The sequence below is a fragment of the Aquila chrysaetos genome, chromosome 5, assembly GCF_900496995.4.
Source record: "Aquila chrysaetos chrysaetos chromosome 5, bAquChr1.4, whole genome shotgun sequence".
Classification (NCBI taxonomy): Eukaryota; Metazoa; Chordata; class Aves; order Accipitriformes; family Accipitridae; genus Aquila; species Aquila chrysaetos.
In genome coordinates, this window is record NC_044008.1 from 141,523 (window position 1) to 168,931 (window position 27,409).

Genomic DNA, 27,409 nt, shown 5'->3' on the forward strand with positions numbered 1-27,409 from the left:
TGCTGTTCCCAGCAGCTGTGTCCAAGAGACTTACGCTGCATTCCAAAGAGCCAGACACAGAAACACACAGACTTACACAATTAATGTGAGCGGCAAAACAGACTGACATAGAGCAATGCTTTTATCAACACCCATGCATATGTAATCACCACTTACATAAATATGAACACAGTCCAGTCCTTTTCTGCCTTTCCAGGTGATCAGGATTAGCTGTTTACCAGTGAAACATAAACACACCTTCACTCCCTAGATTCATAAGCACAGCACATTAATAGATTCCTCAAAAAACAGCGTAGAAATTAAGTCCATGTCATATATGTGGCTGGATGTCAAGCGCTTTACCTAGTCATTGGTGCATACCTTGGGTCTTTCTAGATCCATCTCTCCTGAGTCATGAGAGAGTCCAGTTTCAAGTTCACTGGTGCATTGTACAAACACACGGGGATCCCACCAGTAGCCACCCTAAGACACTTTGTGTTTCCAACTGCTGTCCCCAGGACCTCTAGCCCCCTAGGAACTGTGTGTTCCCTTCTTCCACTGCACCCTCACCCTCCTCTGACCGGGCACGGTTTCAGCCCTTTTGAGTGACGCTTCCCCTTTGTGCCCTACTTGTCTGCCTGCAGCCTTGTTTTGCAAGTGCTGGGCATAGACGTCCTGGCCTTGCCCAGGACACTTGAACTGGACTGAAACGTGGTTAGCTGTGAAAATTGGCAACTTTATTTCAAGAACTAAGTCAACTTCAGCATTTGTGTGCACTCAGAGGAGCGTGGGCAGCACAGAGCAGGCCTTTGACGCTGCGGCTGCCTTTGGATCAGCAGGCATTGCGGCAGAAGGAAAAGGTCGTGGTACACTGCAGCCTGCACTGGATCCTGTTCATCCTGCTGCTCAAGCCTTTTTTCCCCTTAGGACCTGCAGGAGCTCCTGCAGCAGGTTAAAGAATTCCACCAGCTTCTGGCGTGGAAATGGGCAGGGTGTAAACCTGCCAGATTGAGTTGGTATTGGCTTTGGCCTCTGAAAGGGGGTTGAGGTGAACACTGGCCGTGGTGTTGGAGTAGATGTTACTGCTGGGCGCAGTCCCATCTGTACCAGGATCCAGTCGTAAAAGTGCTGAGTGGAGGTGTAGACTCCGGGCCGTTTTGCTCTTGCACAGCCTTTCCCCCAGCTGGTCACTCCAACAAGCCAGAAGTAGTCCGCATTGCTATCTTTGCACACGAGAGGGCCACCGCTGTCACCCTGCAGCAGAGGAGAGAGGGTTAAGGCGTTGTTGGGTGGCCTCTGTCAGCACTATGGCTGGCTCCTTCTCTCCCACAGCACCTGCCAGAGCTGTATTCACTGCACAGAAAGGCTCTGCTCAGGTGCTGGAGCCTACAGACCCTTGTCTGGGAGGGGGTCGTGGGCCTGTAAGGCAGGGCTGTCTCTCATCTCTGCACAGTGATCCTGGATGTGTGGAAGATGGAGGATGTTCCCGCATTGGGATCTGGACCTGTGGGCTGCCAAGAGCACTGGATGGGCTTTCTGGGCAGAGTCCCAGGCCTCTGGGACAAGGGGGCACTGGGCAAGGACCTGCAGATGGGGAAGGGGAAGTAAGCCCCAACAGCGGGAGGGTGACTTGCCCGGTGAAGCACGTGCCGGGGTATAAACATACCCCAAACGGGCAGTTGTGACAGGGCTGCCTGTGCTGCTGGGGGTTGACTTGTAGCACGCTCCTACCTGGCAGGTGTCGATGCCACCCTGCGGATAGCCAGCGCACAAGTTGTGGGTGTGGATGGCCCCTCTATACCACCGGGTGCTGTTACAGAGGTTGACGTCAATGAGGTGGACCTTGGCCTCCTGCAGGACATCAGCTGATCTTCCAGCTGTGGGCACAGAAAGGAATTAACACCCAGCAGCTCGTCGCCAGTTCTGCTCCCCTGGCTGGGTGAACCCCTTCCCTAGGGCTTGGCTTTGCACCTTGAAGGCGTTGCACCGGTGTTTCCCTTCGGTCGTGCTTTGGGGAATGGGTCAGGCCCATCTCTCTATAGACAGGCATACGCCCCCGCAGCCTGGCTCTGGCTTTCGCCTCTGCTGTCAGGAAGCCCAAGCCCTCTCCCCAGCGTGCCGAGCTCACGCTCGGGACACGAGTGCTTTTGGGGAACTCACATCTGGCGGTCGTGGAACCCCAGCCACTGATGTAGCAGGTGGTCAGCTCTGACACTCTCAGCGAGGCGTCGGGCACGCAGGCAAGCTGTATGTAGTAGCTGCACTGGACAGGCTGGTCCAATTCCAGCAACGCAATGTCGTTCCTCTCCGAGATGTTACTATAGCGTTCGTGAACCAGCAGCCGCTTAATATTGCGCACTTGGGCCTCGGGGCCCAGCTGAGTCAGCTGGGTGGCTCCGATCACCACGCGCCACATCGTGACGTAGCTGGAACGCAGACAGAGAGAGGGGTCAGAGGGAGCGGAGCCACGTGCTGCAGCAGCCCGGCAGTTCCCTGCCTTCTGCTTCACAAGGGAGAGAGGAAAGCAGCGCCACAGAGGGTGCGACAGCCCGAGCGTGCCTTAGGCACAAGGAATTTAGAGCTGGAGGCTGCTAGGAAGCAGCGGCACGAGCCCAGCCCTCTCCTGAGCAGCCTCTCAGCTGGGCTCTGCAGTGCCCAGGCAGTGGGCGTACTGCAGGGAAACGGGGGGGACGGGAGTAGCACGGGGTGCTGCGGACAGGGCACCTGCTGGTGGTGTGGGGATATCCCCATTCCCTGGTCCTCCTTACCTGGCCTCAATGAAGCAGTGGGCTGCTGTGAGGACCCACTGCGGGCTGATGAGGGACCCTCCGCATATATGCCCCGTGCCTATTTTCCAGGGATCCTGGATGCTGACGATCCAGGGCCAGGCCCCTGGCTGGGCATCTGTGCCACCCACGACGCGCGACATGCCGTAGTGAGAAGCCATGGGCCGGAGCCCGCAGGTCCCGCTGTAACCAGAAACTCATTACTGTCCTGCTCGATGGCTTGCTGCTGTTCAGGCTGAAGGTCAGCCGTCTTCCCTCCCCACAAGGCACTGCATGGGCAGCAGGGCCAGGGAACGCCGTGGGGCGTGCGTCCGACCGCCCCCGTCTCTGCTTTAGCCGCATAGACGAGCTGTGCCAGCAGCCTGGGTGCTGGCAAGGAACTGAGGCTCCCACGTGGGGTTCGGGAAGCTGTGGTGTGGCCACGGGGGACAAGCGGACGCCCTCCAGTGAACCCCCCAAGGGTTGCCCAAGCTCCGTCCCAGAGCCTCGGCCCACTTACCCACAGTTGTCCCACGTGCCGTGCACAGGCCGGCACACGGCCAGCAGGACGAGGAGGGGGAACAAATTCATCGCTGCCAGCGGCACGTGGCAGCTGCAAGAACCGAGGGCTCGTCGCCACCAGTAGTGCCCGCGGTGCTCACGTTGCCCGCGGTACCCTTGGCCCCAGTGCTGATGTCACAGCGTCGCTGGTTCCGAGTGCTGGGCACTCGGAGTGCTGGGCAGGGGGAGGCAGCATGGGGGTTCCAAGCAGGAGGGGAGGCAGAAGCTGGGATCGGACACCCCCGAGGGACCCTCGCTGAATGCTCTGCTTGCGGGTTGAGGGGGTGCAGGCCCTGGGGCAGGCAGCAGCGCCTGACTCTGAGCGCTGCCTGCTAACAGCTAGCAGGAAAAACACAAGTGTGGCATCATAGCCTCTTTAAGAAGTTCACTGCCACCCTGCTCTCTGCAGCCATTTGCCACCAGGTCCTTCCCCAAAAACACACACCAGAGAACATAACTACACCAGGCAGCATGCACGTCTTTGGGTGTTGAAGAGCCAATCTGGTTACAGCCGCGGCAGGCAAGCAGTGATGTGCAAGCCAAATAAGCCAAGCATACCCAAGCAGTGTCAACCTTCCTGCACAAAGCACGGTGAAACGCAGATGCAGCACAGTCCACGCTGACTGTGTCAGCCACAGCAACACCCTCTGGCAGGCTTCATGTCCTTGCTGTCTAGCAGTTACATTGCTGTTCTGGGCCAACACTGACAAGGGCAGTGGTGGCACCTGGTCTCCGTGGCCAAAGACATGCAATCCGAAGCTCTAGACAGAGAAGGATGCTCCTGCTCTCAGCCACACATGCCATTCTTCATGACTTTGGTAAATCCTGTATCAGTCTTATCTCATCAGTCTGCCTTCTACAGCCATATGGTGCTGCTTTGCTCACACACTGGAGTGCAGGGCAGTCATGGGAGACAAGCAGGAGCCAGCCACGTGCGTTGCATTTGCTGAGCGGGACTAGGTCCCCGGAGGGTAGAGAGCAGTGGCTTGGAGAATGGCAGCCTCAGAGCTCGTGAAAGGTGCAGGAGCGTCCTGCTGCCATCCTGGCTTGTGTGGATAGACATAAGGCACACAACTGAGTGCCAGCCTGGGCCCTAGGATGACAGGGCAGGCTCTGTCCGAAAGTGGAATAGCTGCTCTCAAGGCACTCGAGGCATAGCGTGGCTTCACATGCACCAGAACGGGGCCCCAAACAAACTGGACTCAAGCCCGCTTTGTTTTTTGAAAATTGACCTCAGGGTAGTGCCCTGTATCTGCTTAGAGCAGACAGAAGGCCTTAGAGAAGAAAACTTGTCTTCTGTGGATACTCTGCTATTCCAGTACCAGATTTTGCAGGTGGTTAAGGGGGACTGATGTGAGAGGTGGCCACACTTCACAGATAATTGAGGGAAGAGTTGGGGTCATTTTGGGGAGAGGAATCTGGCAGGGACAGCAGTCCCCAGGAAACCGCATCGGTAATGCCATGGAAGTCCAAGGTGACCTAGCACCCGAAACACCAAATCTGCCCACAGATGTAGCAAGCCTGGGAGCAAGGGGGAAAAAATAAACCGGGGGTGGGTCCCTTGACTGGGAGGAGACAAGGGCGGAGAAAGGGGGAGTCAAGGAGGATGAGGGGGATGTCCAGGCACGGAAAGTGGAGAGAGGGGGGATCAAGGAGCTAGTCACACAGAAGCAAACTGCTGGCTGGTTTGCTTGTTTGACCGAGCCCTGCACCTAGTCACCAGAGTACGTCCTACCTTCTTTTTGAGAGCGATTCCAAACCCTTTTCTGTGTGGCCCTGCTCTGTACCCGGTGGGGGAGTGGGTCCAGAGGCCTGGCTGCTAGCAACGGCAGGAGGGAACACAGGTCCTAGGGACCCAGCAGCTGGAGACACCGAGTGTCCAGGGCCACCTTGGGGTGGGAGCACTGTGTGCGTGTGCAGTTCACTAGTGAACTGGAAGCTGGACTAGCTCACGAGTAAGAGGAGCGAGACCCTTTCAGCCATGTGGATGGCACGTGGTTGCAGCCCACCTGACTGATCAGCCCCAGCTTCCATAGACCTTACAAGAGGCCTAGGCCTGCCAACCACCGGCCACATCTCCACCTCCTGGCATCGTGAAGCACTTGGAGGTGCTTGAGCATGCATACCCAGAGCTGCTTCCCACCTAGGCATGTCCACTCTGCACTAGCTGCACAAGGTCCTGCCTCTGAAGCTGCCAGGACCATCCATCCCATCCTCCTCTCGCTGTGCTCTTGGCCCCTGGCAAGTGATGGTGCTCCAGGTCCCAGCTCTGTTCCCACCCAGGGGTGCACAGCATGCCTCCAGCTGAGGGGGGACCTCTGGACACTGGGGCATGCCCTTTGCTTCATCTCGATCATGGTTTGAAAGGAGCTGTTCTGGCTCTGGAGGCGATGCCGTATCATGGTCCTTCCCTGAACAAGTCAGGGTTTCTCTCAAGAGGCCTCAGCTTGAATGTCCTGCACGGAGCACAGGGTCCACTGACCTGCACTCCTGGCAGGGTCCGTAATCTCCCCAACCCACAGTTTGCCTCCCCAGTGCTCCATCAGTCAGAGGTGTCACTGAGCCCAAGCTGCAGGGTAGCTCTAAGGCTGAGCTTGGTTAGTTGGGGGCAGGGGGTGTCTGGTGAGTTTGGGATAGGGTTCCAGTGTGGAGCAACTGAAGGGGATGGAGCAGCAAGAGGCTAGGAGCAGCGGCAGCAGGAAGGCTTAGGAGTACAGTCTGGTACACAGCAGGGCTGCAGGGCAGGATCCCTGCCCTTCCTGATCTGGCTTTCCCCAAACTCCATGCGCTGTTCAAAAAGCACTTTCTGCAGTTCGATCTCCCTCAGGACTTGCAGAATCTCCGGCCCTGCGCCGCTTTGCAGCAGATCATAGTTCTCGGCCGGGTCTGACTCCAGATCAAAGAGCAGCGGGGGCAAGTGAGGGGTCAGTGGGGTCAGCCCGTGGCAGGCCTGGTCTGGGGTCGTATCACTGTGAAAGGAACCTGCAAAAGAAACCCCCAGGTGTAGCTCAGTTTCTTCTCTGAGCTTTGGACAGGAAAACCCTACGGGACTTCAGAAAAGTGCCCATGCAGAGGACAAGAGGCGGCACCAACCTTGTGTGAAGTAATGGGCCTTGTACTTCCCAAGCCTGACAGCGAAGGGGCCGTGCAGTGGGTCGGGGGACGGTGGGTAGAAGAACATCGTCCGACGGGGACTCTGTGGGAAGCAGCAAAGCTGAGCTCACCTGTGCAGCCATGAGGATGAAGAAGAGCCTGGAACAGGGCCAGGCAGAGACTCCAGGGAGTCACGCAGGAGCCCCGACACTACAGCCACAATGTGGCCAGAGAGGGGGGAAGCTGACAAGCAGCAGCAGCATCCTGTTTGCTCCCTACTCAAAGCAACTGGGGCTCTGTCCGCCCACTGCAGCCATGGGGACTTGGCTGGGCAACACATTGCAGTTGTTACAGCAGAGCAGCCTGGGGAAGCCCAGGAACTCCATGGTGTGACCGAGGCCAGACCCAAGGTCCCCACGGCTCATGGATCTCCCCCGACCCCCAGTTAGTTCTGCTCATCAGGCACACAGCTCCAACCCCACACCAGCCTTCACGCACCATGCCAGCTGAACCAGCCCACAGGACTCACCTTCCCCGACCCAAACAGCACTGGACTCAGGTCATAGCCATCCAGGCCAACTCTGGGAAGAGCTGCTCCAGCCAGGTTAGTCAGTGTTGGCAGGATGTCCAGGGTGCTTGCCAGCTCATGCGTCACTCCTGTCACCCCACACAGCAAGGCACAAGGAAAGGTTCAAGCACCCAATCCCACTCTCGGCCCTGCCATCCTCACTTCTCTCCCGCCCTCTGCTAGTCCCAGGGCAGCCCAGCTGCCATGACACCCCTGCCTTGGCTGGCATCAGCACGCAAAAGGCACAAGCAGCGCCAAGTCTCACCTGGAGTGATACGGCCTGGCCAATAAGCCACCGCTGGTTCCCGCATGCCACCTTCGTATGTTGTGCCCTTCCCACACTTCAGAAGGCCAGAGCTGCCTCCACGTGCCATCCGCATGGTGGAAGGGCTGTGAGAGAGAAGAACCACCTACCATCAGTTTCACGGGTTCACGCTACCCCTTCCCTGATGCTGCCAACGGGGCCATGACAAGAGAGACACGGTGCCAGCGAGTGCCACTGCCTTCCTTCTCAGCCTTGTGAGGCAGGAGGCAGGGGGCAGGTGAAGAAGCCAGGCTGTGCAAGATGCCTAAGCAGGGCACCAGAGACCAATGCCACCCACACACAAAGGGAATCGGGGTAGATTCGGGCTGTACGCTCCTGGCCCAAACCCTGTGAGGTTTCTGCGCACGAGGAAGGGCACAGTGGAGTCACAGGAAGAAGGACTGCACTGGGCCCTCTCCAGAGCAGCATCCACCTCTTGCCTCTCACTTCAGGTCACTGGGGTCTCACCTGGCAATGCCATACCACATCCCTTTTGCCCCAGCCAACCAATGCCTCATTCCAGTTCCCCCCATACCATGGCAGCAGAATCTTATCAGTGACAAAGTCGCCCCTGCTGAGCCCACTCACCCGTTGTCAGAGGTGAAAAACACCAAGGTTGTGTTCGCAACACCATTTTCCTCCAGCGCCTGCAGCAGCTGTCCCACCGAGCCATCAAACTCCAAGAGTGCATCACCAAACGGCCCACGCCGTGACTGCCCCACGTACCCCTGGCTTGCAAATTGGGGGTAGTGGGTATGCTGGAGAAAGGGCAGAGAATATTGCTACGCAAACTCCCCCACAGCTGCATCTGGTTCCCAGTTCACCCAGGGACAGTGAGCACCCCAGCTAGGATGTGGAGATATGTGACAGTACCCAGGAGATGAGAGGAGGCTTGTCCCCAAGCTTCAGAAGCATCTCTCAGAAATGGCACAAAGGAGCTGAGCCCCAGGAGAGGATGTGGAGCCCCAGAGTGGGAACTCCTGGCCCACAGAAGCAGGCAAAGCTCCAGAAAGAAGCGGCCCCAGAACATTACCAGAAGGGTGCTGCCACAAGACCTGGGCGTGGGAACGGCAACCCCAGGTCACCCAGGGGCAGGTATTGACTGCTCAGCACAGTCCCAGGGCTGCAGGAGCTGAGATGCTTCCCTGCTCTCCCCACAGGACAAAGGCTCCCTTCCCCACCCTTGGGCCCAGAGCAGTCCTCCCCCTCTCCTACGTGGGACGCATAGTAGAGCAGGAACGGGAGGCCTCGTCGGGCACAGTCAGCAATGAAGTCCCAGGAGAATTTGTTGTAGAGTGGCACCAGATCAGGGAAAGAGACCGGCTGCTGCACGATGCTCTGGTTCCAGAGCAGCGGGACTGGCACTAAGCCTTGGTCACAAGTCCCAAAACACTTGATGTCAGGCGGGAAGCAGGTGAGATTCTGGCAGGGGCCCTGGAGAGAACAAAAAACACTTTGTCTGCTACCTGTGTTGCAGGACAGCGAGGGGAGGGGAGCAAAGAGTCTCACAGCGCCCACCACCAGCTCCTACAGGCACCCTTTGAGCAGCCCCTCCCAGAAGCCCAGGGGTCTGTGCCCACCCCAGAACTGTCCAAGGACCATGCTGTCCCAACATCACTTTCTCCTGGCAGCAATTCAGATCTTTTTTTGCTGCCCAGAAGCTGACCCTCCCTCCCGTGACATGGGGTGTATGTCCCCATGCACAGCTGCCACCCACATTTAGCAAAACTGCCCTACCATAGGAGCACCTCAGAGCTGGGCTTTGCCCACCAGCATCCACCTCCCCGGTCTGCAGCCACCCATGCCCATCTGCCCAGGCAAGCACTAACGTGGGCTGTATGCTCCCAAGCAAGCTTCACCTTTCAGGCCCTCTCCCCAGCCAGCCCCGGGACACCCTCCAGGGCTTGGCAGGCCTCTCACCTGGTCATGGGAGTAGGGCACCCCCAAGAAGTGGTCAAAGCCCTGGTGGATGGGCAGGAAGGAGCCATTAATCCCCAGGCCAAGGTGCCACTTGCCAACCATGGCCGTGGCGTAGCCCTCAGCCTTCAGCACCTCTGCAATGGTGACCTCAGAGAGCGGCAGGCCTCCCCGCGAGTCTGGGTTGAACACACCCGGGTAAACCCCAGAGCGCATCTGGAACCGGCCTGTCAGCAGGGCTGCCCTAGAGGTGAGAGTCAAAAGAGAGAGAGGGGACGGGCATCGCACTGGATGAGGCGCAGGTCGTGGTGCTCAGCCTCCACAGAGGGCGGGTGGCCCGTTCCTCAGGACCTGGCACCTTGGCTCCCCCATCTCCTGGCTGCCACTGCCACCTCCCCCGTCTGCTGGGACCTGCCACTGCCGCCCTCAACAGAGCAGCCAGACCTTCGGGCCTCCTGGGACACAGCGGGTTTACCAAGCCCCCCTTTCCTCCCAGCACCGCAGCTCCCTAGCTGGGTGCCAAGCCGCGTCTCGACACTTCCTCCATCCCCGCCCCGGGGCCCCGCAGTCCGTCGTCAGCGAGCAGGGCGGGCCGTACCGGGACGGGCTGCACACCGGGCAGCTGCTGTAGAAGTTGGTGAACCGCAGCCCTCGGGAAGCCATCCTGTCCAGGCTGGGCGTGGCAGAAGAAGGGTGCCCGTAGCTCCCCAGGTCCCCGAAGCCCAAGTCGTCCGCCAGCAAGAGGACAAAGCTGGGGGGGACGCCGGCCGCTCCGCGCAAGGCCAGCAGCACCAGGGCCCACGGCAGGCCCCGGCCCCGCGGCCCCATGGCGCTGCCGCCCGGGGAGGCCCCACGGCCCGCCGACACGCGCGCTCAGCACGGGCTACGGCGCTGCGCTCCCGCGGTCCGGTCCGGTCCGGGTCCGGTCCGGGGCCGGGGCGGGGCCGGGGCGGGGCCGGGTGCGGCGGCGGCTCCGCGGGACCCGCAGCCCCGTCACAGCACCGGCAGAGCAGGGCAAGGAGCACCCCGACCGACGGAGCCGAACCGCACCGCGCCGGCGACCACCTGACCCGGGCGGGCAGCCACGTGACTCGGAGCCGCCGCGGGGCATGCCGGGCATTGTAGTCCGCCGCGGCGTCCCTCGCTGCGGTGTCGCTCCCTCGCAGCCGCCTCCGGGACCGTCGCGCCAGGCGCAGGCGGCCTCCCGGGACCCGGGCCTGCCGCCGGCTGCCGCGGCCGAGAAGGGTTTATTAACAACGGGGGTTTCCCCCGGCACTGCCCTCGGCGGCGCCCAGCTTTGGCCGCTGCGGACTCGGCCCGTGGGGCCGGCCCCCGGTCTCGGCGGGGAGGAAAAGGCCTCGCGTTCGCCGGCAGCCCGGCCTGTGCCCAGCCGCCCCGGGGCTGAGGCCGGGAAGCCGTGAGGCTGCTGTTCCGGGAGGAGACGGGCACCTCGGCGTGTGGCCGGCGAACGGGCATCTTCGCTGGGGCTGGGTGGCCCGGGTAGATGTCCCCTGCCCCCTGCCTGTCCCGGCCGGCCCGGGGTTCTGCTCCTGGCTTCCCGCCTTCTGGAAGAGCAAACGAACCTGCTTTTCTCCAGGTGCACGCAGTGTGCAAGATCCCCTGGGACTGGCAGAGAGCGTGGCATTGTTTGGGGCAGGCGGCGCCCTATGGGAGCCAGGGCACTTTTTCCTCAAAGGGGGTTTTCATACAGCAGTGACAGTTTCACGTTCAGGCTCAGGGACTGCTGGTTGTGCCTGAACGTAGGAGCCCATATCCTGCAGATCAATGACTTGTAATCAGAGCAAGGAAGGGACTGTGCAAGGAGCAACAGTGGTTCTCTGGTGGGAGGGAGTGATAAGGAGAATGAGGAGGAAAAGGGGAGGTTCTGCACCCCAGGAAGGCTGTACCCTATTGCTGTGTCTGCTTTTGAAAACCGGAGGAAGCTCAGAAGACAGTCACAGAAAGAAACTGAGGTTGAATGTCCTGAAGACATCCATCTGTTCAGTTTATCCAAAATGAGATTAAAGCAAGACCGGAGATGCTGTACAAGCACAGGCACAGTGGCGGTGCTCTAGGATTAACCGCACAGCAGGCAGAGGTGAGGAGTTTCAGCCCAAAGACAAAGCGGGGGTAAGGCCGGCTAATGTCCTAGCCTGGAAGTTCTCATGTAGATGTGCCTATGTTTTGCATCCAGCCTGTGAGATCGGTCTCTTCTGGATTTTCCTGTTATTACTAGTCAGCATTTCTCAAGACCCATCCCACTTTTACAACCACTTTCTAAAGTGGACTTTAGCAAAGCCTTTGACACTGTTTCCCACAGCATTCTCCTGGAGAAACTGGCTGCTCATGGCTTGGATGGGTGTAGTCTTTGCTGGGTAAAAAACTGGCTGGATGGCCGGGCCCAAAGAGTGGTGGTGAATGGAATTAAATCCAATTGGCAGCTGGTCACAAGTGGTGTTCCCCAGGGCTCAGTACTGGGGCCAGTTGTCTTTAATATCTTTATCAGTGATCTGGACAAGGGGATCAAATGCACCTTCAGTAACTCTGCAGACGACACCAAGTTCAGCAGGACTGTTGATCTGCTTGAGGGTAGGAAGGCTCTCCAGAGGGATCTGGACAGGCTGGATCAATGGGCCGAGGCCACTTGTATGAGATTCAACAAGGCCGAGTGCCCAGTCCTGCATTTGAGTCACAACAACCCCATGCAATGCTACAGGCTTGGGGAAGAGTGGCTGGCAAGCTGCCCAGTGGGAAAGGACCCGGGGGTGCTGGTCGACAGCTGGCTGCGTATGAGCCAGCAGTGTGCCCAGGTGGCCAAGAAGGCCAACGGCATCCTGGCTTGTGTCAGAATTAGTGTGGCCTGCGGGAGCAGGGAAGTGATCATCCCCCTGTACTCGGCACTGGTGAGGCTGCACCTCAAATACTGTCTTCAGTTTTGGGCCCCTCACTACAAGAGAGACATTGAGGTGCTGGAGCGTGTCCAGAGAAGAGCAACGAAGCTGGTGAGGGGTCTGGAGCACAAGTCTTATGAGGAGCGGCTGAGGGAACTGGGGTTGTTTAGCCTGGAGAAAAGGAGGCTGAGGGGAGACCTTATCGCTCTCTACAACTACCTGAAAGGAGGTTGTAGCGAGGTGGGTGCTGGTCTCTTCTGTCAGATGGCTGGAGATAGGACGAGAGGAAATGGCCTCAAGTTGTGCCAGGAGAGGTTTAGATTGGATATTAGGAAATATTTATTCACTGAAAGGGTTGTCAAGCACTGGTACAGGCTGCTCAGGGAAGTGATTGAGTCACCATGCCTGGAGGTATTTAAAAGACATGTAGATGTGACACCTAGGGACATGGTTTAGTGGTGGACTTGGCAGTGCTATGTTAACGGTTGGACTCGGTAAACTTAAGGGTCTTTTCCAACCTAAATGATTCTATGATTCTATGATCCCACTTTTACAACCACTTTCTAACATGCCAGTGAACTCTGCTTTCCACAGCTCCCTGTCCTCCATAGTTCAGACTGTCCCCATAGCCCCTGGCCTTCCTGCGTGTCAAGCCCCATGCCTCCTAACGGCCTGGCCCCTGGCACAAGAAGGATGCTGAGGCTGCTGCTGCTGCTGCTGTACTCACTGCCATCAATTATTCAGGGCCAAGAGCCAGAGCGAGGAGGCTGGTACTGCAGCAGGAGGCAAAACTGCTGCATAATTCATGGAGCCCGCTTTGCTCATAGGGCATGGCAGTGCTTGCCGTGCAGTGCCTGGCTGCTGGGATCAGGGCGCTGGGGGCTGGCAGTCAGGACACTGAGAGGAGAACAGCTGGGGCTCTGAGCTCTGGAGGGGGGGGCACAGCATGGGGACAGAGATTCAGAGACCAGACAAGACAGAGGGCAGGAGGTGTGGGACCATGTGCGCTGTGTGCAGGTAAATCAGCTGCAGGAAACTGAGCAAGGCATGGCGTTACTGCCCCAACCTGCACAGGTCAGTGCCCTTGTCAGTGTTGGCCCAGAACAGCAATGTAACTGCTAGACAGCAAGGACATGAAGCCTGCCAGAGGGTGTTGCTGTGGCTGACACAGTCAGCGTGGACTGTGCTGCATCTGCGTTTCACTGTGCTTTGTGCAGGAAGGTTGACACTGCTTGGGTATGCTTGGCTTATTTGGCTTGCACATCACTGCTTGCCTGCCGCGGCTGTAACCAGATTGGCTCTTCAACACCCAAAGACGTGCATGCTGCCTGGTGTAGTTATGTTCTCTGGTATGTGTTTTTGGGGAAGGACCCGGTGGCAAATGGCTGCAGAGAGCAGGGTGGCAGTGAACTTCTTAAAGAGGCTATGATGCCACACTTGTGTTTTTCCTGCTAGCTGTTAGCAGGCAGCGCTCAGAGTCAGGCGCTGCTGCCTGCCCCAGGGCCTGCACCCCCTCAACCCACAAGCAGAGCATTCAGCGAGGGTCCCTCGGGGGTGTCCGATCCCAGCTTCTGCCTCCCCTCCTGCTTGGAACCCCCATGCTGCCTCCCCCTGCCCGTGCCCAGCACTCGGAACCAGCGACGCTGTGACATCAGCACTGGGGCCAAGGGTACCGCGGGCAACGTGAGCACCGCGGGCACTACTGGTGGCGACGAGCCCTCGGTTCTTGCAGCTGCCACGTGCCGCTGGCAGCGATGAATTTGCTCCCCCTCCTCGTCCTGCTGGCCGTGTGCCGGCCTGTGCACGGCACGTGGGACAACTGTGGGTAAGTGGGCCGAGGCTCTGGGACGGAGCTTGGGCAACCCTTGGGGGGTTCACTGGAGGGCGTCCGCTTGTCCCCCGTGGCCACACCACAGCTTCCCGAACCCCACGTGGGAGCCTCAGTTCCTTGCCAGCACCCAGGCTGCTGGCACAGCTCGTCTATGCGGCTAAAGCAGAGACGGGGGCGGTCGGACGCACGCCCCACGGCGTTCCCTGGCCCTGCTGCCCATGCAGTGCCTTGTGGGGAGGGAAGACGGCTGACCTTCAGCCTGAACAGCAGCAAGCCATCGAGCAGGACAGTAATGAGTTTCTGGTTACAGCGGGACCTGCGGGCTCCGGCCCATGGCTTCTCACTACGGCATGTCGCGCGTCGTGGGTGGCACAGATGCCCAGCCAGGGGCCTGGCCCTGGATCGTCAGCATCCAGGATCCCTGGAAAATAGGCACGGGGCATATATGCGGAGGGTCCCTCATCAGCCCGCAGTGGGTCCTCACAGCAGCCCACTGCTTCATTGAGGCCAGGTAAGGAGGACCAGGGAACGGGGATATCCCCACACCACCAGCAGGTGCCCTGTCCGCAGCACCCCGTGCTACTCCCGTCCCCCCGTTTCCCTGCAGTACGCCCACTGCCTGGGCACTGCAGAGCCCAGCTGAGAGGCTGCTCAGGAGAGGGCTGGGCTCGTGCCGCTGCTTCCTAGCAGCCTCCAGCTCTAAATTCCTTGTGCCTAAGGCACGCTCGGGCTGTCGCACCCTCTGTGGCGCTGCTTTCCTCTCTCCCTTGTGAAGCAGAAGGCAGGGAACTGCCGGGCTGCTGCAGCACGTGGCTCCGCTCCCTCTGACCCCCTCTCCGTCTGCGTTCCAGCTACGTCACGATGTGGCGCGTGGTGATCGGAGCCACCCAGCTGACTCAGCTGGGCCCCGAGGCCCAAGTGCGCAATATTAAGCGGCTGCTGGTTCACGAACGCTATAGTAACATCTCGGAGAGGAACGACATTGCGTTGCTGGAATTGGACCAGCCTGTCCAGTGCAGCTACTACATACAGCTTGCCTGCGTGCCCGACGCCTCGCTGAGAGTGTCAGAGCTGACCACCTGCTACATCAGTGGCTGGGGTTCCACGACCGCCAGATGTGAGTTCCCCAAAAGCACTCGTGTCCCGAGCGTGAGCTCGGCACGCTGGGGAGAGGGCTTGGGCTTCCTGACAGCAGAGGCGAAAGCCAGAGCCAGGCTGCGGGGGCGTATGCCTGTCTATAGAGAGATGGGCCTGACCCATTCCCCAAAGCACGACCGAAGGGAAACACCGGTGCAACGCCTTCAAGGTGCAAAGCCAAGCCCTAGGGAAGGGGTTCACCCAGCCAGGGGAGCAGAACTGGCGACGAGCTGCTGGGTGTTAATTCCTTTCTGTGCCCACAGCTGGAAGATCAGCTGATGTCCTGCAGGAGGCCAAGGTCCACCTCATTGACGTCAACCTCTGTAACAGCACCCGGTGGTATAGAGGGGCCATCCACACCCACAACTTGTGCGCTGGCTATCCGCAGGGTGGCATCGACACCTGCCAGGTAGGAGCGTGCTACAAGTCAACCCCCAGCAGCACAGGCAGCCCTGTCACAACTGCCCGTTTGGGGTATGTTTATACCCCGGCACGTGCTTCACCGGGCAAGTCACCCTCCCGCTGTTGGGGCTTACCTCCCCTTCCCCATCTGCAGGTCCTTGCCCAGTGCCCCCTTGTCCCAGAGGCCTGGGACTCTGCCCAGAAAGCCCATCCAGTGCTCTTGGCAGCCCACAGGTCCAGATCCCAATGCGGGAACATCCTCCGTCTTCCACACATCCAGGATCACTGTGCAGAGATGAGAGACAGCCCTGCCTTACAGGCCCACGACCCCCTCCCAGACAAGGGTCTGTAGGCTCCAGCACCTGAGCAGAGCCTTTCTGTGCAGTGAATACAGCTCTGGCAGGTGCTGTGGGAGAGAAGGAGCCAGCCATAGTGCTGACAGAGGCCACCCAACAACGCCTTAACCCTCTCTCCTCTGCTGCAGGGTGACAGCGGTGGCCCTCTCGTGTGCAAAGATAGCAATGCGGACTACTTCTGGCTTGTTGGAGTGACCAGCTGGGGGAAAGGCTGTGCAAGAGCAAAACGGCCCGGAGTCTACACCTCCACTCAGCACTTTTACGACTGGATCCTGGTACAGATGGGACTGCGCCCAGCAGTAAGGGCTACTCCAACATCACGGGCATGGAGTCATTTTCTCACCTCCTCAACCCCCTTTCAGAGGCCAAAGCCAATACCAACTCAATCTGGCAGGTTTCCGCCCTGCCCATTTCCACTCCAGAAGCTGGTGGAATTCTTTACTCGGGTGCAGGAGCTCCTGCAGGTCCTAAGGGGAAAAAAGGCTTGAGCAGCAGGATGAACAGGATCCAGTGCAGGCTGCAGTGTACCACGACCTTTTCCTTGTGGAGCAATGCCTGCTGATCCAAAGGCAGCCGCAGCGTCAAAGGCCTGCTCTGTGCTGCCCACGCTCCTCTGAGTGCACACAAATGCTGAAGTTGACTTAGTTCTTGAAATAAAGTTGCCAATTTTCACAGCTAACCATGTTTCAGTCCAGTTCAAGTGTCCTGGGCAAGGCCAGGACGTCCATGCCCGGCACTTGCAAAACAAGGCTGCAGGCAGACAAGTAGGGCACAAAGGGGAAGCGTCACTCAAAAGGGCTGAAACCGTGCCTGGTCAGAGAGTAGGGTGCTCAGAGCCACCATGGGATGGAAAAGACTAGCACATCGAGGCTAGAAAGAGGATAGGAAAAAATGATGTGACATGCAGACAACTTTGGGGATATGCAGTAAGGCACACAAGGTGATGATTAGGACCTGTCATAAGCCTTAGCTAACTGAACAGACCGTGGGAAACTCCTGAGCACGACAAGAGAAATTGCTGACCATAGCAAACAGAGTGAGAAGCTGACAGGAGTTACAGTGCGTGAGGAATATCCAGATTTCACGGGTAGTTAAGGCGGATTGATGTGAGAGGTGGCCACACTTCACAGATAATTGAGGGAAGAGTTGGGGTCATTTTGGGGAGAGGAATCTGGCAGGGACAGCAGTCCCCAGGAAACCGCATCGGTAATGCCATGGAAGTCCAGGGTGACCTAGCACCCGAAACACCAAATCTGCCCACAGATGTAGCAAGCCCGGGAGCAAGGGGGAAAAAATAAACCGGGGGTGGGTCCCTTGACTGGGAGGAGACAAGGGCGGAGAAAGGGGGAGTCAAGGAGGATGAGGGGGATGTCCAGGCACGGAAAGTGGAGAGAGGGGGGATCAAGGAGCTAGTCACACAGAAGCAAACTGCTGGCTGGTTTGCTTGTTTGACCGAGCCCTGCACCTAGTCACCAGAGCACGTCCTACCTTCTTTTTGAGAGCGATTCCAAACCCTTTTCTGTGTGGCCCTGCTCTGTACCCGGTGGGGGAGTGGGTCCAGAGGCCTGGCTGCTAGCAATGGCAGGAGGGAACACAGGTCCTAGGGACCCAGCAGCTGGAAACACCGAGTGTCCAGGGCCACCTTGGGGTGGGAGCACTGTGTGCGTGTGCAGTTCACTAGTGAACTGGAAGCTGGACTAGCTCACGAGTAAGAGGAGCGAGACCCTTTCAGCCATGTGGATGGCACGTGGTTGCAGCCCACCTGACTGATCAGCCCCAGCTTCCATAGACCTTACAAGAGGCCTAGGCCTGCCAACCACCGGCCACATCTCCACCTCCTGGCATCGTGAAGCACTTGGAGGTGCTTGAGCATGCATACCCAGAGCTGCTTCCCACCTAGGCATGTCCACTCTGCACTAGCTGCACAAGGTCCTGCCTCTGAAGCTGCCAGGACCATCCATCCCATCCTTGATTCATGGAGCCCACTTTGCTCATAGGGCATGGTGGTGCTTGCCATGCAGTGCCTGGCCACCGCGATCAGGGCGCTGGGGGCTGGCAGTCAGGACACTGAGAGGAGAACAGCTGGGGTCTGAGCTCGGGGCGGGGGCACGGTACGGGGACAGAGTTTCAGAGACCATACAAGGAACAGGGCAGGAGGTGTGGGACCATGTGCGCTGTGTGCAGGTAAATCGGCTGCAGGAAACTGAGCAAGGCATGGCGTTACTGCCCCAACCTGCACGGGCCCCAGGTGGCACAGGTAGGACACGTGGATGAACAGTACCCACGCGGCCTGGTGTGGAAGAAGAGGCCCAAGTGACTGCTGCAGTGCTGTGGGAGGACACACTGAAATATGTGCGGGGCAGGCATAGTTGGGAACAGGCAGGACTGGGTGCAATAGGCTTTGTCCCTGTGAGCGGCTCATGAGCGTGTGGGGTGTTAACTGGCTGTATCTTTGTGTGGGTGCAACACTCTTCTCCATGTGCGTGCGTGCAGGCATGTGTGTGCACGTGTGTATGTCTGCATATGTGTATACATGCATGGATGTGCATGCACGTATGCATGGACAAGTGAGTTTGCATGTGCACCCATGGGAGGAGCATTCTATGTGTGCATGCATCACTGCGTGTATGCTGTGAGCATGCATGTGGGCAGGTGGGTGGGTGCGCACTCCGTGCATGCATGTGGGGGTGGGTGCATTCTGCATGCGTCCATACTGTAGGGTGTGCATGCACTGTCTGTGTGTGTATGTTTTGTGTGTGCGTGCGCACAATGTGTGTGTGTGTGCGTGCATGCACCAGCCAGTTATGCATATGCATGCAGTCTGTGTGTATGTGAACACTGCACATTGCACTTTGTGTTCAAGATGTGTTTTGAAGTATGGGTGTGCATTGCAGCTTCTGTTTGTACCCCATGGGTGTCTCTACTGTGTGTCTGTGTGCGCACATGCACCTTGTGTGTGAATGCACTCTCTGTGTGCACAGCATTTTTGTGCATGTACTCTGTGCATGCTGTATCTAGCCCATATTCCTCCCAGAGAATGCCTCCTTGCAGAACTGGAGCTGAATTGGGAGGACTCTCATTCCCAGGAGAGTCTCATTCTCCTGTCTCAGTCCAAAGGATGTGACTGCTGTTCGCAGGTGCAGTTACCAGAGACTTAGTTTGTGTTCCAAAGAGCCAGATCTCATTCAAGAACATGCACTCATACATCACTGGCATGAATGGAAAACAGATAAACATAAATAGAGCAGTACCTTTACCAGCACCCACTTAACAAAAAAAGCGCAACTGAGTCCTTGTCTTCCTCTCCAGCTGATGAGGACAGATGTTCAGGAGTGAAACATACTAATGCATCACTCCCTAGATTCCCAAGTACAGCATGTTCATGGGTCCCTTAAACATTACCATGAGAATTAAGTTCAATTAGAATCTGAGACTGGGTGTCAACCTAATTAGCCAGTAATGGGCACGGATCTTGGGTCTTTCCAGATCTGTATCTCCTCTTGCTCGTGAGCTAGTCCAGCTTCCAGTTCACTAGTGAACTGCACACGCACACAGTGCTCCCACCCCAAGGTGGCCCTGGACACTCGGTGTTTCCAGCTGCTGGGTCCCTAGGACCTGTGTTCCCTCCTGCCATTGCTAGCAGCCAGGCCTCTGGACCCACTCCCCCACCGGGTACAGAGCAGGGCCACACAGAAAAGGGTTTGGAATCGCTCTCAAAAAGAAGGTAGGACGTGCTCTGGTGACTAGGTGCAGGGCTCGGTCAAACAAGCAAACCAGCCAGCAGTTTGCTTCTGTGTGACTAGCTCCTTGATCCCCCCTCTCTCCACTTTCCGTGCCTGGACATCCCCCTCATCCTCCTTGACTCCCCCTTTCTCCGCCCTTGTCTCCTCCCAGTCAAGGGACCCACCCCCGGTTTATTTTTTCCCCCTTGCTCCCGGGCTTGCTACATCTGTGGGCAGATTTGGTGTTTCGGGTGCTAGGTCACCCTGGACTTCCATGGCATTACCGATGCGGTTTCCTGGGGACTGCTGTCCCTGCCAGATTCCTCTCCCCAAAATGACCCCAACTCTTCCCTCAATTATCTGTGAAGTGTGGCCACCTCTCACATCAATCCGCCTTAACTACCCGTGAAATCTGGATATTCCTCACGCACTGTAACTCCTGTCAGCTTCTCACTCTGTTTGCTATGGTCAGCAATTTCTCTTGTCGTGCTCAGGAGTTTCCCACGGTCTGTTCAGTTAGCTAAGGCTTATGACAGGTCCTAATCATCACCTTGTGTGCCTTACTGCATATCCCCAAAGTTGTCTGCATGTCACATCATTTTTTCCTATCCTCTTTCTAGCCTCGATGTGCTAGTCTTTTCCATCCCATGGTGGCTCTGAGCACCCTACTCTCTGACCAGGCACGGTTTCAGCCCTTTTGAGTGACGCTTCCCCTTTGTGCCCTACTTGTCTGCCTGCAGCCTTGTTTTGCAAGTGCCGGGCATGGACGTCCTGGCCTTGCCCAGGACACTTGAACTGGACTGAAACATGGTTAGCTGTGAAAATTGGCAACTTTATTTCAAGAACTAAGTCAACTTCAGCATTTGTGTGCACTCAGAGGAGCGTGGGCAGCACAGAGCAGGCCTTTGACGCTGCGGCTGCCTTTGGATCAGCAGGCATTGCTCCACAAGGAAAAGGTCGTGGTACACTGCAGCCTGCACTGGATCCTGTTCATCCTGCTGCTCAAGCCTTTTTTCCCCTTAGGACCTGCAGGAGCTCCTGCACCCGAGTAAAGAATTCCACCAGCTTCTGGAGTGGAAATGGGCAGGGCGGAAACCTGCCAGATTGAGTTGGTATTGGCTTTGGCCTCTGAAAGGGGGTTGAGGAGGTGAGAAAATGACTCCATGCCCGTGATGTTGGAGTAGCCCTTACTGCTGGGCGCAGTCCCATCTGTACCAGGATCCAGTCGTAAAAGTGCTGAGTGGAGGTGTAGACTCCGGGCCGTTTTGCTCTTGCACAGCCTTTCCCCCAGCTGGTCACTCCAACAAGCCAGAAGTAGTCCGCATTGCTATCTTTGCACACGAGAGGGCCACCGCTGTCACCCTGCAGCAGAGGAGAGAGGGTTAAGGCGTTGTTGGGTGGCCTCTGTCAGCACTATGGCTGGCTCCTTCTCTCCCACAGCACCTGCCAGAGCTGTATTCACTGCACAGAAAGGCTCTGCTCAGGTGCTGGAGCCTACAGACCCTTGTCTGGGAGGGGGTCGTGGGCCTGTAAGGCAGGGCTGTCTCTCATCTCTGCACAGTGATCCTGGATGTGTGGAAGACGGAGGATGTTCCCGCATTGGGATCTGGACCTGTGGGCTGCCAAGAGCACTGGATGGGCTTTCTGGGCAGAGTCCCAGGCCTCTGGGACAAGGGGGCACTGGGCAAGGACCTGCAGATGGGGAAGGGGAGGTAAGCCCCAACAGCGGGAGGGTGACTTGCCCGGTGAAGCACGTGCCGGGGTATAAACATACCCCAAACGGGCAGTTGTGACAGGGCTGCCTGTGCTGCTGGGGGTTGACTTGTAGCACGCTCCTACCTGGCAGGTGTCGATGCCACCCTGCGGATAGCCAGCGCACAAGTTGTGGGTGTGGATGGCCCCTCTATACCACCGGGTGCTGTTACAGAGGTTGACGTCAATGAGGTGGACCTTGGCCTCCTGCAGGACATCAGCTGATCTTCCAGCTGTGGGCACAGAAAGGAATTAACACCCAGCAGCTCGTCGCCAGTTCTGCTCCCCTGGCTGGGTGAACCCCTTCCCTAGGGCTTGGCTTTGCACCTTGAAGGCGTTGCACCGGTGTTTCCCTTCGGTCGTGCTTTGGGGAATGGGTCAGGCCCATCTCTCTATAGACAGGCATACGCCCCCCGCAGCCTGGCTCTGGCTTTCGCCTCTGCTGTCAGGAAGCCCAAGCCCTCTCCCCAGCGTGCCGAGCTCACGCTCGGGACACGAGTGCTTTTGGGGAACTCACATCTGGCGGTCGTGGAACCCCAGCCACTGATGTAGCAGGTGGTCAGCTCTGACACTCTCAGCGAGGCGTCGGGCACGCAGGCAAGCTGTATGTAGTAGCTGCACTGGACAGGCTGGTCCAATTCCAGCAACGCAATGTCGTTCCTCTCCGAGATGTTACTATAGCGTTCGTGAACCAGCAGCCGCTTAATATTGCGCACTTGGGCCTCGGGGCCCAGCTGAGTCAGCTGGGTGGCTCCGATCACCACGCGCCACATCGTGACGTAGCTGGAACGCAGACAGAGAGAGGGGTCAGAGGGAGCGGAGCCACGTGCTGCAGCAGCCCGGCAGTTCCCTGCCTTCTGCTTCACAAGGGAGAGAGGAAAGCAGCGCCACAGAGGGTGCGACAGCCCGAGCGTGCCTTAGGCACAAGGAATTTAGAGCTGGAGGCTGCTAGGAAGCAGCGGCACGAGCCCAGCCCTCTCCTGAGCAGCCTCTCAGCTGGGCTCTGCAGTGCCCAGGCAGTGGGCGTACTGCAGGGAAACGGGGGGACGGGAGTAGCACGGGGTGCTGCGGACAGGGCACCTGCTGGTGGTGTGGGGATATCCCCGTTCCCTGGTCCTCCTTACCTGGCCTCAATGAAGCAGTGGGCTGCTGTGAGGACCCACTGCGGGCTGATGAGGGACCCTCCGCATATATGCCCCGTGCCTATTTTCCAGGGATCCTGGATGCTGACGATCCAGGGCCAGGCCCCTGGCTGGGCATCTGTGCCACCCACGACGCGCGACATGCCGTAGTGAGAAGCCATGGGCCGGAGCCCGCAGGTCCCGCTGTAACCAGAAACTCATTACTGTCCTGCTCGATGGCTTGCTGCTGTTCAGGCTGAAGGTCAGCCGTCTTCCCTCCCCACAAGGCACTGCATGGGCAGCAGGGCCAGGGAACGCCGTGGGGCGTGCGTCCGACCGCCCCCGTCTCTGCTTTAGCCGCATAGACGAGCTGTGCCAGCAGCCTGGGTGCTGGCAAGGAACTGAGGCTCCCACGTGGGGTTCGGGAAGCTGTGGTGTGGCCACGGGGGACAAGCGGACGCCCTCCAGTGAACCCCCCAAGGGTTGCCCAAGCTCCGTCCCAGAGCCTCGGCCCACTTACCCACAGTTGTCCCACGTGCCGTGCACAGGCCGGCACACGGCCAGCAGGACGAGGAGGGGGAGCAAATTCATCGCTGCCAGCGGGGCACGTGGCAGCTGCAAGAACTGAGGGCTCGTCGCCACCAGTAGTGCCCGCGGTGCTCACGTTGCCCGCGGTACCCTTGGCCCCAGTGCTGATGTCACAGCGTCGCTGGTTCCGAGTGCTGGGCACTCGGAGTGCTGGGCAGGGGGAGGCAGCATGGGGGTTCCAAGCAGGAGGGGAGGCAGAAGCTGGGATCGGACACCCCCGAGGGACCCTCGCTGAATGCTCTGCTTGCGGGTTGAGGGGGTGCAGGCCCTGGGGCAGGCAGCAGCGCCTGACTCTGAGCGCTGCCTGCTAACAGCTAGCAGGAAAAACACAAGTGTGGCATCATAGCCTCTTTAAGAAGTTCACTGCCACCCTGCTCTCTGCAGCCATTTGCCACCGGGTCCTTCCCCAAAAACACACACCAGAGAACATAACTACACCAGGCAGCATGCACGTCTTTGGGTGTTGAAGAGCCAATCTGGTTACAGCCGCGGCAGGCAAGCAGTGATGTGCAATTGGGAAGAGTCCATCATACCCATATGTTGCACACTATGTATGTGCACTTCTGGGTGCACACATGCTGCCATGTCAATTGCATGGTGCACTCTGCATGTGCACTATGCGTGGGTGCACACTACATCTATGTACACACTGTGGATGCGCACAGTACACATGCAGTGTGGTATAGGTGAACTTGTGAGCGTGCACACTGCATGTACGTGTTCACAGGGTAGAGCGTGTGCAGTGTGTGGGCATTTTGTCTGTATGCAGGCAGGCTGTTTGTGCATGCACTTTGTGTGAGTGTGTGTATGCGCTGAGTGTGCATGCCTTCCGCTCTGTGCATGGCGCGCGTGTGCACTGTGTGCGCATTACTTGGTGTGTTCATGTGTAGTGTGTGTTGGTATGCACTGTGTATAGCCTCTGTGTGTGCATGCACGTGTGTTGGTGTGCAGTTAGTGTGTGGGTGGATGTTTGGGTGTATGTTGGTGTGCAGTCAGTGTGTGGGGGGGGGGGTCGGTGTGCAGTCTGTGGGGGTGTGGGAGGGTGTGTCTGTTGGTGTGCTGTTAGTGTGTGTGTTGGTGTGTCAGGGGTGTTGGTGTGTGTGTTTTGGTGTGCAGTCGGTGTGGGTGGGTGTGTTGGTGTGCAGTCGGGGGGGGGTGTTGGTGGTATGTGTGAGTTGGTGTGCAGTTGGGGTGGGTGGGTGTGTTGGGGGGGGTGGTGTTGGTGTGCAGCCACTATGTGTGGGTGTTGGTGTGTTGTGGGCGTGCAGTTGGCGTGTGTGGGTGTTGATGTGCAGTCGGGGGGAGGTGGGAGGGTGTTGGTGTGTTGTGGGGGTGGGGGTGCTGTCGGGGTGGGTGGGTGTGGGAGTGTGTCGGTGTGTTGTGTGTCGGTGTCTCCGCGGTCCGCCCTCTCCGCCCCCCCCCGTGCCGTTCCCCGCCGCCGCCGCCAGGAGACGCCGCCGCCCGTCGCCAGGGGCCCGGGCCCGCCCCCCCGCAGGCTCCGGGCCCGCCCCCCCGCAGGCTCCGGGCCCGGCCGGGGCTCTGTCCTGCCGGGCTCCCCGTGGCCCCGCTGGGTCCCGGCCGGCCGCCGGGCTGGGGCCGCCCCCGGCGGTCCGGGCGTGCGGAGCTCTGCGGGAGCCGTCCGGCTGGGGCGGGTCGTGGCCAACGCGGGTCGCGATGGCTGGGCCGGCCGCGGCCCGGGGCCCCGGGAGAGGCCGCGGTACTGGCGGGAGTGGCGAGGTCCGAGCGGCGGTCGGGGGCCGCCGCTTCGCCGCTCGACCAGCACCGCACTCCGGGCCCGCGGACCCGCCGGCAGCTTCGTCGGGCCGGGCCGGAGGGGCTGAGGGCAGGGCGGAGGCAGGGGCTGCCTGCGGGAGCTGGCCGCCCGCTCCCCGAACCCCCCCCCCCCCCCTCCCCGGCTCCAGGGCAGCGTGACCACCGAAGGAGTTCTGGACACCCCGGTTCCAATAATCCTGCCTCCCAGGATCTGCGGCTGCTAAGGAGAAGGCAGAGGAGGGCTGGCAGAGAAGGAGGGAGCTTGCAGTGGGAGGAGGTGGTGGGCATGGAAGAGTGGGGAGGTCGATGTGGGGTGAGGGCAGAGCATCCATTCCACGCGTGCAGAGCTGGGGTTGTCCCCCGGGGAGCAGCATCCTCGCATCTCCCCCGTCCTCCACCCACCCAGGCTGGGAGCTGGGCCCTGCAGCCAGAGCGGGGCTGTGCCGAGGCTGCCCAGGCTGTTTCACCCCCTGCCTGTGCCTCCCTCGGCACAAAACTGCCCCTGAGCCAGCTCTGTGCTCTCCCGTGGTAGCTGGGTCTCACCCACGCTGCCCTGATGGCACAGGTGGCATTTCCAGGACACCACTGGGCGCCGAGGGGAAGGGACCGTGCCCCTGAGGCTGTGAGGGCTGAGAAGGGCTGAGACTCCAGGGGAACAGCTGACCCTGGAGTTGGAGGGCTGCAAACCACAAGGACAAGGGTCTGCAGGGCAGAGCTGCAGGGCACAGGGGGAGTGTGGGCATCCACGGGGTGGCTGCAGGGCAGCTGCTGCACCAAGGGCAGGCTCTGGACCCTTCTCCACCCTAAGCAGTGGCATCTGTGTGGCACTGTTGTGAAGATGAGTGCGGCTCCATGGAGGGACACGCTCCTCAAGCAGGCACTACCAAATTTCTTGCATAGCAGCCTGGTCTCTGCTTTGTGCTCGCAACAGCCTGTCAGTGTGGGTCTAGGGGTCTTTTGCTGGTGGGGCAGAGCAGCAAGGAGAGGATGCTGTGGGGTGGTGGATGGGATGCAGGGGTGTTTGTAGGCTGGGGTAGTGTTCAAGGTGCTGCAACTAGCACAGGGGTCGGTGCTGTGAAATAGGGTCCCAGGGACATTGGCTAGCTCTGGGTGTTCGGAGAGCTCACATGTGTTGTCTTGGTGTGCTGGTTATACAGAGCACTGCAACAACCCAGTAATGATAGGCAGAGCTAGAAGCAAGCAAAGGTTTTTGTCCCATGGGGCCAGGCCCTGGAGAGAAGTGTGAAGCTTAGGTGTCCCCAGGAGAGGGACCAGTTTGCCAGCAGCACATGCAGCTGTAGCCTGGTGTGCAGGACCAGGGCATGTGGACAATGGCTGCCTGAGCAGCAGGGATACAGTGTCACAGCAGGGAGGTGCAGGCATGGAGGGGCTATCGGCAGGCGGCACGGAAGGGGGACTGAAGTTGCAGGAGAGAGTCTGTCTCCCTTCCAGGAGGAGGGTCAGAGTCACTGATGCTTCCTGACGTGGGGAGACATGGTCCCAGACCAAGGCCCTGCCATCCCAGTGTGGAGGTGCCGCAGGGGATTGTCCCCAACAGAAGGCCTTGGTGTTCCTGTGCTGGGGGCGGTTCTGGGCAGACGTCCCGTAGATTCCAGGTGGCAGATGGATCTGGGATGTCCTTCTGCAGCCCAGTACCACCCCTCACATGCCAGCTGGAGTCTCCTGACAGGCTCTCTCCAGTCCTGTTCCTCACATTATTTTCCATAGGCCATGTCTGCTGCTTTCCATCTGCATGCTTAGGCTGCAGGCTGGGTGCCAGGGGATGGCAGAGATGGTCTGTGTGGTGGAGGATGGGCATCTGAGACACCAGGAGTCATGGGGGTGGCTGGCTCAGCTTGTGCAGGAAGGAAGTGCTGGCCAAGTGTGCTGTGAGGAACTATTGGAGGATCACAGGGTGGTTGAGGTTGGAAGGGACCTCTGGAGGTCCAATCCCCTGCTCAAGCAGGGTCAGCTACAGCAGGTTGCCCAGGACCATGACCAGTCAGATTTCTAATATCTCCAAGGATGGAGACTCCACAACTTCTCTGTGCAACCTGTTCCAGTGCTCAGTCACACTCACAGTAACAAAAGTGTTTTCTTGTGTTCCGGTGGCATTTCATGTTTTTTAATTTGTGCCCATACCCTCTTGTCCTGTCACTGGACAGCACTGAGAAGAATCTGGCTCCCTCGTCATTCCCTCCCATCAGATACTGATACACACTGATGACATCCCCCCCCGAGCCTTCCCTTCTGTAGGTTAGGCAGTCCCAACTCTCTCAGCCTCTCCGCATATGAGGGATGCTCCAGTCACTTAACCATCAGAATGGCCCTTTGGTGGACTGTCTCTAGTGTGTCCATGTCTTCCTTGTACAAGGGAGCCCAGAACTGGATGAATAACTCCAGATGTGGTCTCACCAGTGCTGAGTAGAGAGGAAGGATCACTTTCGTCCTGGCAACACCCCTGCCCAGGATACTGTTGGCATTCTTTGCCACAAGGGCACATTGCTTGTGTACAGTGAGCTTGGTGTCAGCCAGAACCCCCAGGTCCTTCTTGGCAGAACTTGCCGAGGGTGGACTCAATCCCACTGCCCCTGTCACCGACAAAGATGTTAAACAGTACTGGTCCCAATACTGACCGCTGAGGAACAC

The 27,409-nt window shown here is 58.8% G+C and overlaps 4 protein-coding genes across 6 annotated transcripts; 1 reads left to right on the forward strand and 3 right to left on the reverse strand.

Moving 5' to 3' along the window:
* Nucleotides 1–103: 103 nt before the first annotated feature.
* LOC115341358 (acrosin-like) lies at nucleotides 104–3,529 on the reverse strand. The gene is made up of 5 exons (XM_030014178.2): nucleotides 3,265–3,529; nucleotides 2,748–2,948; nucleotides 2,140–2,405; nucleotides 1,711–1,856; nucleotides 104–1,233 (listed from the first exon to the last, which is right to left on the reverse strand). The coding sequence occupies exons 1-5, from the start codon at nucleotides 3,333–3,335 to the stop codon at nucleotides 886–888; spliced, it is 1,032 nt and encodes a 343-aa protein (XP_029870038.1). The 5' UTR covers nucleotides 3,336–3,529; the 3' UTR covers nucleotides 104–885.
* A 234-nt stretch (nucleotides 3,530–3,763) lies between these two features.
* Nucleotides 3,764–10,184, reverse strand: ARSA (arylsulfatase A). 3 transcript variants are annotated; one of them, XM_030014172.2, is made up of 8 exons: nucleotides 9,786–10,175; nucleotides 9,191–9,431; nucleotides 8,486–8,704; nucleotides 7,859–8,028; nucleotides 7,232–7,356; nucleotides 6,928–7,055; nucleotides 6,399–6,501; nucleotides 3,764–6,287 (listed from the first exon to the last, which is right to left on the reverse strand). In XM_030014172.2, the coding sequence occupies exons 1-8, from the start codon at nucleotides 10,013–10,015 to the stop codon at nucleotides 5,986–5,988; spliced, it is 1,518 nt and encodes a 505-aa protein (XP_029870032.1). In that variant the 5' UTR covers nucleotides 10,016–10,175; the 3' UTR covers nucleotides 3,764–5,985. The 3 variants fall into 3 exon arrangements, with proteins under 3 accessions (XP_029870032.1, XP_029870033.1, XP_029870035.1); XM_030014173.2 differs by having other exon boundaries at nucleotides 5,994–6,287; nucleotides 6,399–6,557; nucleotides 9,786–10,184; XM_030014175.2 differs by having other exon boundaries at nucleotides 5,994–6,287; nucleotides 6,399–6,529; nucleotides 9,786–10,183.
* Nucleotides 10,185–13,039: 2,855 nt separating this feature from the next.
* On the forward strand, nucleotides 13,040–16,483 carry LOC115341357 (acrosin-like). Its single transcript, XM_030014176.2, has 5 exons — nucleotides 13,040–13,903; nucleotides 14,220–14,420; nucleotides 14,761–15,026; nucleotides 15,310–15,455; nucleotides 15,933–16,483. Exons 1-5 carry the CDS (start codon nucleotides 13,833–13,835, stop codon nucleotides 16,290–16,292), a joined length of 1,044 nt encoding a protein of 347 aa, XP_029870036.1. The 5' UTR covers nucleotides 13,040–13,832; the 3' UTR covers nucleotides 16,293–16,483.
* Nucleotides 16,484–20,337: 3,854 nt separating this feature from the next.
* Nucleotides 20,338–23,002, reverse strand: ACR (acrosin). Its single transcript, XM_030016226.1, has 5 exons — nucleotides 22,920–23,002; nucleotides 22,403–22,603; nucleotides 21,796–22,061; nucleotides 21,366–21,511; nucleotides 20,338–20,888 (listed from the first exon to the last, which is right to left on the reverse strand). The coding sequence occupies exons 1-5, from the start codon at nucleotides 22,988–22,990 to the stop codon at nucleotides 20,529–20,531; spliced, it is 1,044 nt and encodes a 347-aa protein (XP_029872086.1). The 5' UTR covers nucleotides 22,991–23,002; the 3' UTR covers nucleotides 20,338–20,528.
* Between the last annotated feature and the right edge of the window lie 4,407 nt (nucleotides 23,003–27,409).

Coding starts and splice junctions, on each gene's coding strand:
- LOC115341358 (XM_030014178.2), bottom strand. CDS start 3,335: ATGAATTTGTTCCCCCTCCTCGTCCTGCTGGCCGTGTGCCGGCCTGTG. Junction 2,406..2,747: donor CACTGCTTCATTGAGGCCAG/GTAAGGAGGACC, acceptor TCTGCGTTCCAG/CTACGTCACGATGTGGCGCG. Junction 1,234..1,710: donor GTGGCATCGACACCTGCCAG/GTAGGAGCGTGC, acceptor CCTCTGCTGCAG/GGTGACAGCGGTGGCCCTCT.
- ARSA (XM_030014172.2), bottom strand. CDS start 10,015: ATGGGGCCGCGGGGCCGGGGCCTGCCGTGGGCCCTGGTGCTGCTGGCC. Junction 9,432..9,785: donor CCGGTGTGCAGCCCGTCCCG/GTACGGCCCGCC, acceptor TCTCACCTCTAG/GGCAGCCCTGCTGACAGGCC. Junction 7,056..7,231: donor GCCAGGCCGTATCACTCCAG/GTGAGACTTGGC, acceptor GTGGGGTGACAG/GAGTGACGCATGAGCTGGCA.
- LOC115341357 (XM_030014176.2), top strand. CDS start 13,833: ATGAATTTGCTCCCCCTCCTCGTCCTGCTGGCCGTGTGCCGGCCTGTG. Junction 14,421..14,760: donor CACTGCTTCATTGAGGCCAG/GTAAGGAGGACC, acceptor TCTGCGTTCCAG/CTACGTCACGATGTGGCGCG. Junction 15,456..15,932: donor GTGGCATCGACACCTGCCAG/GTAGGAGCGTGC, acceptor CCTCTGCTGCAG/GGTGACAGCGGTGGCCCTCT.
- ACR (XM_030016226.1), bottom strand. CDS start 22,990: ATGAATTTGCTCCCCCTCCTCGTCCTGCTGGCCGTGTGCCGGCCTGTG. Junction 21,512..21,795: donor GGGTTCCACGACCGCCAGAT/GTGAGTTCCCCA, acceptor CTGTGCCCACAG/CTGGAAGATCAGCTGATGTC. Junction 20,889..21,365: donor GTGGCATCGACACCTGCCAG/GTAGGAGCGTGC, acceptor CCTCTGCTGCAG/GGTGACAGCGGTGGCCCTCT.